Source organism: Numida meleagris, chromosome 3 (assembly GCF_002078875.1).
Source record: "Numida meleagris isolate 19003 breed g44 Domestic line chromosome 3, NumMel1.0, whole genome shotgun sequence".
NCBI classification, from domain to species: domain Eukaryota; kingdom Metazoa; phylum Chordata; class Aves; order Galliformes; family Numididae; genus Numida; species Numida meleagris.
In genome coordinates this window covers 70,429,670-70,441,367 of record NC_034411.1, presented here as the reverse complement: position 1 = coordinate 70,441,367, position 11,698 = coordinate 70,429,670, and the positions used below count along the sequence as shown (strand labels likewise).

At 38.8% G+C, this 11,698-nt stretch overlaps 1 protein-coding gene across 7 annotated transcripts in view; it reads left to right on the top strand.

The window, feature by feature from the left end:
- The window catches only part of GRIK2 (glutamate ionotropic receptor kainate type subunit 2), a 461,962-nt gene that overhangs the window by 148,906 nt on the left and 301,358 nt on the right, over window positions 1–11,698 (top strand). Inside the window, exon 9 of one of the 7 annotated variants that reach the window (XM_021389816.1) lies at window positions 11,504–11,535. The exons of the other annotated variants lie outside the window; for them this stretch is intronic. Coding sequence (XP_021245491.1) covers window positions 11,519–11,535 — 17 coding nt within the window. The 5' untranslated portion in view covers window positions 11,504–11,518. The remainder of the gene's footprint in view (window positions 1–11,503; window positions 11,536–11,698) is intronic. 7 annotated transcript variants of the gene reach the window in all.

The following is an 11,698-nucleotide window of genomic DNA, read 5'->3' as shown; positions in this document are numbered from 1 at the left end:
CTGGAGCATGTTCAGAGGAGGGCAACAAAGCTGGTGAGGGGTCAGGAGCACAGGCCTGATGAGGAGCGGCTGAGGGAGCTGGGATTGTTCAGTCTAGAGAGGAGAAAGCTCAGAAGTGACCTTATTGATCTCTACAGCTACCTGAGGGAGGTTGCGGTAAAGCGGGAGTCAGCCTCTTCTCCCACATAACAGCAATAGGAGCAGAGGGAAACCTTAAGTTGCACCAAGAGGGATTCAAGTTGGACATTAGGAAATACTTCTTCTCCAAGAGAGTGGTCAGGCACCAGAACGGGCTGCCCCAGGAGGTCGTGGAGTTACTGTCCCTAGAGATGTTCAAGAAATGTTTAGATGTTGTACTGAGGGGCATGGTTTAGTGAGAACTATTGGTGGTAGGTGGATGGTTGGAGTGGATGATCTTAGAGATCTTTTCCAACCTTAGTGATTCTATTATAGGATTCTATGATTATGTGATCCCAGTACTTACAAATTCCCTGTCTTTTCTATTTTTTGCTGGAAAACCTCAGTAGTTGCCACATTGTACAAAATTGAGCAAGTAGTCATGTTAATTACAAATATAGCCTCTCCTACTTCAGCACGCAGAAATTTCGACTGACATGATGCAGTCTATTTGCTCTTTTCAGTCCACAAGAAAGTGTGACTCTTGCATTTCTCTATAATAGAAAGTTTTCTCTGGGATGTTGAGAATCAGAAAGACTTAGAAATAAAGCTTTATCAGCTTTTACTATTTCTAAAGACTGACCAAAAAAAAAAAAAAAGAAAGCTGACAAATTTTTAGGCTAGGAGAACTGTAACCAAGAGGTCCAATAGTATCTTTGAAAGACTAAATTATTATACTTTCCAGTGTTAGGCAAACTTGGAAGACCCCTCTCGGTATCTTCTTTTAAAAGCAATAAAATTATAAGATAAAAGTGCTTAAGGATCTCATTGAGGCTATAAAGAACTGCAGCAGTTAAAATATGAAACACTAGTATGTTGGCTAAAGAGTTAGTTTCGTGAATATTTTATTGCTCAAACCTATTTTATTTTGTCTCTCTTAATTTTTTTCATAACATAACATTATAAATTGTCTCTCAGAGTTCAAGGCTTTTCTTCTCTGTCTGGTTGTTCTGCATTTATTTATTTACTTGGTTATTGATTAAAAAAAAGCACTTAGAAGTCTATATTTGAATGTTTTCTTTTTTTTTCCTGTGCACTCCTGACCTTCCCTTCTTTCATCATGAAAACTTCTTCCCTGACAAACATCAGTCTGAGGGTAGTTGTAATAATGAGCTAAAACAACAAAAAAAGAACTTATATTTTTCTTACTTTTAAGATTACTTGCAGTTTCATATTAAAAAAAGGATATTTTCAATTGCTTGCCATTTGTGTTGATATTTGCTATACTGAATGGCTGTCTCTGGAAACTATTTTCTGAAAAGTTCATCTAGGAATGGTTTAGTCAATTAAACTATGAGGGTTGAGAGTACAGATAGTATTCTAATCCTGCTTTATACTGACCCTTCTTCTTTGCATGTGTTTTGCGTTCCAGTTCTTTTTAACAGGAACGTGAAATTATCATGGGGCATTGTTTTTATCACTTCCATGAAAATCTGTATAACCTTAGGTACAGCATGATATTTTTGAAAAAATCACAGCTTGAATCTACTCAGTAGGAATATCTTTGTTTTAGTATCTGTTATCTCTCTAAACACTATCATTTTGGGCATCATTAAGTTTCTCTGAGGTCAATGATAACTAATACATGCAGTTGTTTTGCAGACTAAATACATTCTGTTCTCATACTAGAGGTGCAAACTCTCAAGGTGACAATGATACTAACTTCTGTAAGCAACCGAAGTCTATCTCTTATATCCTCAGATATGTTCTTCTGTTCTTTTTTTTATTTTATAAATTTATAACCATTTCAAGCAAGACGGAGGAGAAAGATATATATTTTAATACAAAGGAAAAATAAATTGCACAGTAGGCATAAGAATACTGCTAAAAGAACTCAGTAAACTTCAAATAAGCTGAGATTGACAGAGACCAGAAAAGCTATTTTGAGAGGATAGAACTGAATTCAGTAAAAAATAAGGAAAGACAAGAGAAAAGAGGTAGATTACTGTCACAAGAAGACTCATCCTCTGGAGTGTGGCAAGGTACTAAAATGATTGCGTGAATATTTCCTACATTTTAAAATCAGGAAGATGCTGAATGTTACTTACCACATATATCAGGTGTGTCTCTTTCAAAACAAAACATAGATTTTATATAAAGTCATAGAATGGCCTGGGTTGAAAAGGACCTCAAAGATCATCAAGTTTCAACCCCCCTGCTGAGTGCAGGGTTGCCAACCACTAGACCAGGCTGCCCAGAGCCACATCCAGCCTGGCCTTGAATACCTCCAGGGATGGGGCATCCACAACCTCCCTGGGCAACCTGTTCCAGTGTGTCACCACCCTCTGTGTGAAAAACTTCCTCCTAATAGCTAACCTAAACCTCCTCTGTCTCAGCTTAAAACCATTCCCCCTTGTCCTATCACTATCTACCCTCACAAACAATCAATCCCCCTCCCGTTTATACGCTCCCTTCAAGTATTGGAAGGCCACAATGAGGTCTCCCTGGAGCCTTCTCTTCTCCACACTGAACAAGCCCAGTTCCTTCAACCTTTCCTCACAGGAGAGGTGCTTCAGCCCTCTGATCATTTTGGTTGCCCTCCTCTGAACTCGTTCCAAGAGCTCCGCGTCTTTGTCGTGCTGGGGGCCCCAGGCCTGGACACAGTACTCCAGATGGGGCCTCACAAGAGCCGAGTAGAGGGGGACCACCACCTCCCTCTCCCTGCTGACCACTCCTCTTTTAATGCAGCCCAGAATTTTGTAATACCCAGGGACATTCAGACAACATCTACATTTCTGAATTAATTACAGATTAGTGAAAAGTCACTGAGATAAGCTGCAACAAAATTTAGTCAAAAATCAAAATATAAATCAAACTGCTGTAAAGCATCCAACATTTTCCCATAAAAGACATGTCATGTAAGTCATGTTATGGAGTCACAGACTCATAGAATGGTTGAGTTTGGAAGGGACCTCCAGAAGTTATCTGGTCCAAGCCCTCTGCCCAAGCAAGGACTCCCAGAGCAGGGTGTCCAAGGCCCATGTCCAGGCAGCTTTTGAAGATCTCCAAGGAGGGAGATCCACAAGATCTCTGGGCAACATGTGCCAGTGCTCCATCACCCGCACAGCACAGAAGTGCTATCTGATGTTCAGAGGGAACCTCTTATGCTTCATTTCATGCCCATTGCCTCTTGTCCTGGCACTGTGTACCACTAAAAAGAGTCTGGCTCCACATTCTCTGCACTTTTCCTTCAGGTATTTGCACACATAGATACGTTCTCCCCATGAGTGTCTTATTTTCCAGGCTCAACAGTCTCATCTCTCTCTGCCTCTCCTCATAGGAGAGGCCATCCAGTCCACTGACCATCTTGGTGGCCATATGTTGGACTTTCTCCAATATGTTCATAACTCTCTTATACTAGGGGCCACAGAACTGTACACATTACTCCAGCGCCAACATTACACCAGTGCTGAGTAGTGGGGAAGGATCATGTCTAATGTTAGCCTTCTTTGCAGCAAGGGCACAGTGGTGGATCATGTTCAACTTGTTGTCTATCTCAGGTCCATCTCTGCAGAGCGGCTTTCCAGTTGGGTGACTCCCAGGATGTCCTAGTTTGTAGGGCTATTCCTCCCCAGGCACAGGCCTTGCACTTTTTGAACTTCATAAGATTCTTGCCAGTCCACCTCTCTAGGCTGCCATCTCTGGATGGCAGTGCAAACCTCTACTGAGTCATCTACTTCCCCCACTTTTTTGTCATATGCGAACTTAATGAGTGTGCACTATACTGCATTGTCCAGATTGTTAACAAAGGTGTTAATCAGGACCGGGCTCAGTATTGATCCCTGGGGTACTCAATTCATTACTGGCCTCCAGCTAGGTCCATCCCACTGTCTGCTCATTCAGTCATAGTTAAACAATTTCTACTTGCGCTATAATGTGTCACTACGCATTTTTTAATTTTCATTCTGGCACCTGTAATCACTGAAAATGCACTGCAGCAATGAAACTGAAGTAGGAAATTTTACAGGAAGGACTGAAGGTTTTTCACTATTGAAGAGGAAACATTTCTGTTCCTAAATAATGTGACTGCCATGATTAATCAAAACAATTATAACTATCATATAGGAGGCAGCAGTCCCTTGGGTAACTTTGGTCAGATTTGTTCTCTATCTTCTACTTTATTTCTGCTGCTTTCTTTGTTTTCTCTGAAGGAATGTACATTTCATATTCATTGACGTTTTTAAAATTAGTGGTGACTTTTAGTTATCAACTCAGTCTATGAGTTCTTTCAGTGACCTCAAGATTGCTCTTGACTTCCTCATCAAACAGTAGATGCGTTACTCCCACTCAGATGTCACAGCCAGGATGGAGTTACTGCAGAACAAAACATTAGTATATTTGTAATATTTTCTTTCCCTCACAGACTACTAAGCAGCTGTAAGTAACACTAGCAATCTATTTGCTTGTAAAGAAGATGGGCAAAAGTGTTCAAGCTTCTAGAGTGACTTTTGCCTCTTCTGTTCTCTGTTATATTAAGAAAGAGAGTAATGTATTATCTTCCTCCTTTAAGAACATCATGTTCTCACAGTCAGTGTCTGGGAAACACTGCTGTGATCTGTTTGCAATATTAGCTTTACAATGTCAGTTCTAAGTGTTGAAAATTTAAATCTTTATCTAAGTAAGGAAAAGGACATGTTTTTAAAGTTTCACTTCATTACTACACTTTCATCGTATATTCTAAGTTATTATTTAAGTCCTGGACAGTTTCAATGTGGAAACTTTTTGACAGACTTTCCTAAGGCAGAAGATTTCACATTGTTAATTATTGTCTTTCTTTCTTAAGACCAGTTAATTGGTATTCCAACTAGATTCAGTCAGAAACCCTAAAGTGAAATCTGTTATTCATGCTGTTACTTGTCTTATTCTAGAATAATGATGCCTAAATGTTGGTGCCTGCTCAGAATAATTCCAGTTGGAAGGGATCTCTGGAGATCTTTTGGTCCAACATCCACCTTAAAGCAGGGCCAACTTTGATCATGAAGACTAGAGTCTTGTTCAGATGAATATCTCCAGATATATCACAATTTCTTCGAGAAACCTGTTTCTGAGTTTGTGAATCTCACTGGGAATATTCTTTACCAGAATCAACTCAGAATTTCACTTATTTTGTCTTACACTCACTGCTTCTTATCTGGTCACTGTATGACTCCAAGAAGAGTCTGACATTATTTTCTCCATGCCTTCTCATTTGTTTGTCAGAGGCAGCAATAAGGTGAAACTCACAAAAAATTTTTGGTATAGATATCAAACTTGCACTTTTAAGACAATATACATTTTTAAATACAGTTTACTGTGATTAACTGCATTCTTAAACTAGCAGTGGATTAAGTCTTTATGTCTTAATAGAAATAAACAGGTGAAAATAACAACTTCTAATTTTTAACTACAACATCCTTAGAATTCATGCAGTCCTTCCAGTGTCTTCTCTTATTACATGTTTAGTTTTAAGGATACAAACTAGCTGCAAACAGCCCTTAGCAAGTCCTAGAAGTCATAAAATAAATATGTTCCATGACTATCAATAAAGTAGAAAGTTGGATATAATTATAAGGGGCTTCCTTGTTAGGAGCCTACTGTGTTGGCATAATGCACATTTTTCCATATGGTGAGGTAGGACTTCTCCCATCATTATATGCTCTCATTAAAATTCTGCCTGCTGCAGGAAATTAGCACTGTTCACACTTGTTTAGGCTTAATAAAAATCATTTTTGCTAAAGCACAGGGATAAGGTCACCATCTGCCACATGAAAATGCCAATTTCAAATGAGCAGCAGTCAAAAGAGAGTGTCTTTCATTTTTAGATACTTTCAGAATAAACTTAATAGAAGAAATCTTAATTGATTCTGACACTTATGAGACCACTGGATAATGTTAACAGATCCGATTTTCAGATCAGCTGCTCTAATTGCAGAGATGTACTTAAGTGGCACCTTTTTATTTTAGTGTCATGAGTATTTCATAGACAGCATTTTTATTTTCTTCATTGTTCACATTTGGGAATATCTGCCTGTATGCAGTTTGCATTTGAAAGCCTTTCCTTAAGCATGAAGGCAGTAAGTCAATTTCATACCTAAGTTCCACGATTCAGCTCTCAGCTTTGATTTTTACTGGTTATTTTAAACTATCTACCCCTACAATTAATTTCTGAAATATCTGGATAAAAAGGTCTTTTAGAAAATTTTCAGTCTTTGTCATAAATATTTAATTATGGCAAAACATTTATATTCATCATTATATTATTCTCTTAAAGTGGGTTACAAAGAAACCTATACCTTCCATGACTTATAAAGAGCATTTATACTTATTTATTCTGAGTGCACATGCTGTATAAAACACATAATTAATGACTGCAGGATGAATGATTGAATATGACCTTATCATGACCTGAGTGTTCTTACTGTAATAAAGAAGATTAAAAAATGCTGCTGCATCTGAGGAATTGAAGAGCTCTCTTACTTAAATTTGGAAACATTTGATTTTCAAAATCGTATTCAAAGATTTGTAGTCTTTCAAAACAGGAAAATAAAACTTACATTTGATTACAGTTGAAATTTCCTTAGTCTGTAAACTCTCTGGTCATGATAAGGTTTAATCATGTAAGTATTTTCATTATCAGTTCTGTAGTCATGTATTATATATTGATTTTTTTTTAAAATTGTTATCTTCTCATATTTGGGAAAATTAAGTAATCTAGGAATTAAAAGTAACAAAAATCCTAATCATTAACTGATTTCTACATTCACAATGCACAAAAAAAATCCCCAAATTACAGTCTGAGGGCAGAGTCACTTACAAGAGCTGTAGAAACTAATAGATGACAAAAGGAAGTGGAGACAGATTGTTTCCACCCTGCTTTTCAAAAAAAATTATAGTTCTGTGTTTGTTAATGTCATTTATCCAAATATGAACTAAGAAATGCTTTGTGATTTTCTATTTTACCAATGAGAACTGACACCACTTCTTAAACTGCTTCCCTCAGTCACTGGTGTTTTTGGCTCTACTCAGACTTTCAATGCTGACCTCTAACAATTTCCAAAAAATTATCCAGAGAGTTTTATGAGCTGGATGTTTGCTTTGCTCTCACTGCAGTTTTTTGGATTGGGTGATTGTGAGCATAAGTTGCCCTTTATCTCAAAAGTGAGTAGCTCATTTCGTTATTTACAGCCCTAGTATTGCAGCTGTTGCAAAGCCAACTTCAACTGCTTCAGATTGATATTCAGTAGATATCCCAAATGACGTGGTTTACATAGTAGGTGAGGAGATTCAAATTATATACTGTTCACTTCCTTCTTAAATATATGGAGAACATAAATCCCAGTAGAGAACATAGAGAAGTGTGTATGTGTTTTTCCCAAACTTCTTTTAAAGCTGTATGCAGATTTATTCATTTGTAGGGGAGGTCTTTTAAGACTGGGACCAAGCTTGCACTTGACATCAGGTTCAAGCAACTTGAATTAAATCCAGATCTCAGGTGTGGACTTTAAGTGAACTTTGTGACATGACTTAGGTAAGAAAAAGGAACGTGGGTGAATACTGTTCGTATGCTATTCATGCATACAAATGCATGTTTCTCCAGAACCAACCTAGCTACCACATAGATGGATCAAGTGTGAAATTAATCATGTACAAACAATCTGTTCTTCTGGTAATATCATGTAGATGGGGACAGGTATGACAAAAGAAAGGTGGGATTTCAGGTTTACTTTGGCTTCTTGTATACCATCATGGGATACAACTATCATATAACATAGATAAATTGAGCCGAGTCAAGAGATATATGATGTGTAGGGATACTCCTGGCCCCTGCTCTTAAGAAGGAAAGGCACAGAAGTACCATAGAAAGTAACTTTATAATGAACAAGAAATGGTAAATCTATTTTTCTATCTGGCTTGTGTGTATGATACAGTCAGCAAAAAGCATCAGTAGGGGCACACAATGCTGCTCTGCTCACAGGAACAGCAGAGCATCCTTGCACATTGTAACAAAATCCTTCCACAACTTAGCATGATTAGAGTAGCAGATAGCAGACTCAGTTTAGTCTCTGCTCCTATTCACCTTTCTTCCAGCAGTGCCAAGGGTAGTTATAGTCATGTATGAATGACAGTGTCATGTGCTAAGAGATGAACTAGAATATAGTCTCATTATGTTCAGCTGTGGCAGAAATCATTCCAGCTTACTTCTGGTTCAAGTTCAGCAACACTTCAAAATAGCAACTTCTACTCTCCCCTCCAAAAAAATTAAAATATTAAAAATAAAATAATATTTATAATATTTTTAATAATAAAAAAGTCAATTTGGGGGAAGAAACGTGTTTGCTTAAGTTGCCTAGATGTGCTTGTGCATTAAATAGGGATCTACAGTGTATTATCTTTTTCACTACGATGTATGGATATCACTATTAAGGCTAAGCCCCTTTTTGTCTCATCTTCCACAACCTCCACATATACATCCACTAAAATAAACTAGAGTAGGGTTCCATCTTAAAAAAAGAGATATTAATATTTGTATAGCACTACTTGTGCTTCTGCAATAAAAAAGTCACTAGAGTTGGTATAGTTCTATATTTAATGGCTTCCACTTCCATAACAAATACATTCAATTTATAAATAAATATATTAACTGCTAATCTTGCCTGTCCAATTTAAGGTCTGAGAAGCAGAGTTTCTGCCTTGTGCTGTCATGAGAAAAAAAAAAAGTGAACGTCAAATTAATTTGTGGATGTCCTCAGTGGTCTCAGTAACACAGTTCCACATTCAGGCCTGTCACCCTGACCTTAGTGCCAGGAAAGGTTATGGAGCAGATCATCTTGAGGGAGATCACACAGCATGTGTGGGACAGCTGGGGGATCAGGCCCAGCCAGCATGGGTTTGTGAAGGGCAGGTCCTGCTTGACCAACTTGATCTCCTTTTATGATCGAGTGACCCGCCCGGTGGATAAGGGAAAAGCTGTTGACATAGTCTACGTAGACTTCAGCAACACCTTTGACACTGTCTCCCACAGTATTCTCCTGGAGAAGCTGGCAGCTTATGGCTTGGACAGGTACACTTTTTGCTGGGTAAGGGGCTGGCTGGATGGCCAGGCCCAGAGAGTGGCTGTGAATGGAGTCATATCCAGCTGGCAAGCGGTCATGAGTGGTGTTCCCCAGGGGTCAGTACTGGGGCCTGTCCAATTAAATATCTTTATTGATGACCTGGATGAGGCCACTGAGAGCACCCTCAGTAAATTTGCAGATGACACCAAGCTGGCTGGAAGTGTTGATCTGCCTGGGGGTAGCCAGGCCCTACAGAGAGATCTGGACAGGCTGGATCTCTGGGCTGAGGCCAATGGGATGAGGCTGAACAAGACCAAGTGCTGGGTCCTGCACTTTGGCCACAACAACCCTAGGCAACACTGCAGGCTTTGGGCAGAGTGGCTGGAAGTTTGTGTGGAGGAAACGGACCTGGGGGTGTTGGTCGATGCTTGGCTGAGCATGAGCCAGCAGTGTGCCCAGGTGGCCAAGAAGGCCAATGTCATCCTGGCTTGTATCAGAAATAGTGTTGCCAGTAGGAGCAGGGAAACGATCGTCCCTCTGTACTCAGCACTGGTGAGGCCGCACCTCAAGTACTGTGTCCAGTTTTGGACCCCTCACTGCAAGAAAGACATTGAGGCCCTGGAGCATGTTCAGAGGAGGGCAACAAAGCTGGTGAGGGGTCAGGAGCACAGGCCTGATGAGGAGCGGCTGAGGGAGCTGGGATTGTTCAGTCTGGAGAAGAGGAGGCTCAGGGGAGACCTTACTGCTCTCTATAACTACCTGAAGGGAGGTTGTAGTGAGCTGGGGGTCGGCCTCCTCTCTCTTATAACTAGTGACAGGATGAGGGGGAATGGCCCTAAGTTGTGCCAGGGGAGATTTAGGCTGGACATTAGGAAATTCTACTTTTCTGAAAGAGCGGTCAGGCACTGGAATGGGCTGCCCAGGGAGGTGGTTGAGTCACCATTCCTGGAGGTGTTCAAGAAGTGTTTAGATGTTGTGTTGAGAGACATGGTTTAGTGGGGTTATTGGTGGTAGGTGGATGGTTGGACTGGATGATCTTGTAGGTCTTTTCCAACCTAGCTGATTCTATGATTAAATAAGTGTAGTTGTCAAGTAACATCTTGAATTTTCTCCTTTTTAGGGATGTGTGGGGCTAGCACAAAGGCTGTCATTTTTTTGAGAGGAATGTTTGTTTGTTTATTTATTTATTTCTGAAATAACAAGAAAGGATTAATTTTGAAAATAAGAAAGCATTAATTTTACATCATTATCTTTTTAAAGTATAACCAGATTGTAATTAGCAAAATCAGGAATCATCACCGTAACTCTCCTAATTAAAAAACCAAAAAAACCCCAAAACTGACAAACAAAAACAACACCAACAAAAACCAAACCCAAACCAAGCAACAAAAAGCCTTTCCCAATTTCTTCAAATAGATATTGTAGTATTAAAGAATAAAAGATATAATTGGGCAGCAGCCTGTTATAGAGGCAATGTATCAATGCAACCCAAGACCATACAGTCCTGGTGACCGCACTTACTGTTTATTGTCCGTAGAGTCCATTAAAATTACTTTAATAATCTCTCTTGGCTTTAGAATTTCTTCTCATAGTCAAGACCTTCCTCTCTGTTCCTAACACTCATTGAAACTATTAAGACAAGGCTTGAAATAAGCACCTCTTCTGCGGGTTCCTTGTCCTGGTGCTTTCTTTCTTAGGTCGTTCTATGAGTTGAGAATCCTGCACTATTCACACAAAAGCCAGAGGAATACATTTTGCCTCTTGTTTTGGTAGTCTTTCATGAGACTCATTGTAACTCAGTGTAGGTTTTAGTTTTGCGTAACAGTATTCAGTTATCCATCCTTAATGTTAGAAATACATGGATCTTAGATTCCGACATGCCAATATGAAGCAGGTTTATGAATTTCTGACAGGGAGCTAGAAAACAGCAATAGTTTAAGGAGACCATACTTGAGCCACTCATTGACAATATATTTATTACCAGAGATGTTCTTTCATTGCCACTAAGCTTGAATGGATAGTTATACCATTTTTTAATATTATATGACTTTAAAGTATTTTAAAATCCTCACTTTCCCAGGAATACATGCTATAGTCTTTTTGTCTTTAAAATCCACATATTCAACTGTTTCTGTCAAAATCTTATGATACTCAAACCTCCAAAAACAAAGTTAGAGTATTTTTGTCTCTCTACAATTTTGTATGAAATGAGATAGTAGAAAATAATAGTAGAAATTTAATACTTTTACAAACTTCTGAAGGCAGTCTCTAATCTCTATAATTCTTCTAAACAGGTCTGAACCACACTAATGATCAGCTGCTCAGTGTAAGTGTGCCTAGAAGTAAAACAGAGTTCAAACTTGAATGTTGCAATTTAAAAATCAAATGTAAGTTATACATGCAGTGCTAAAATGCATAAAATAGGAATACATAGTAATACATTACTCTGATGGATTTTTTCTACTGTTTTATTTAAAGTAATTTGGGAA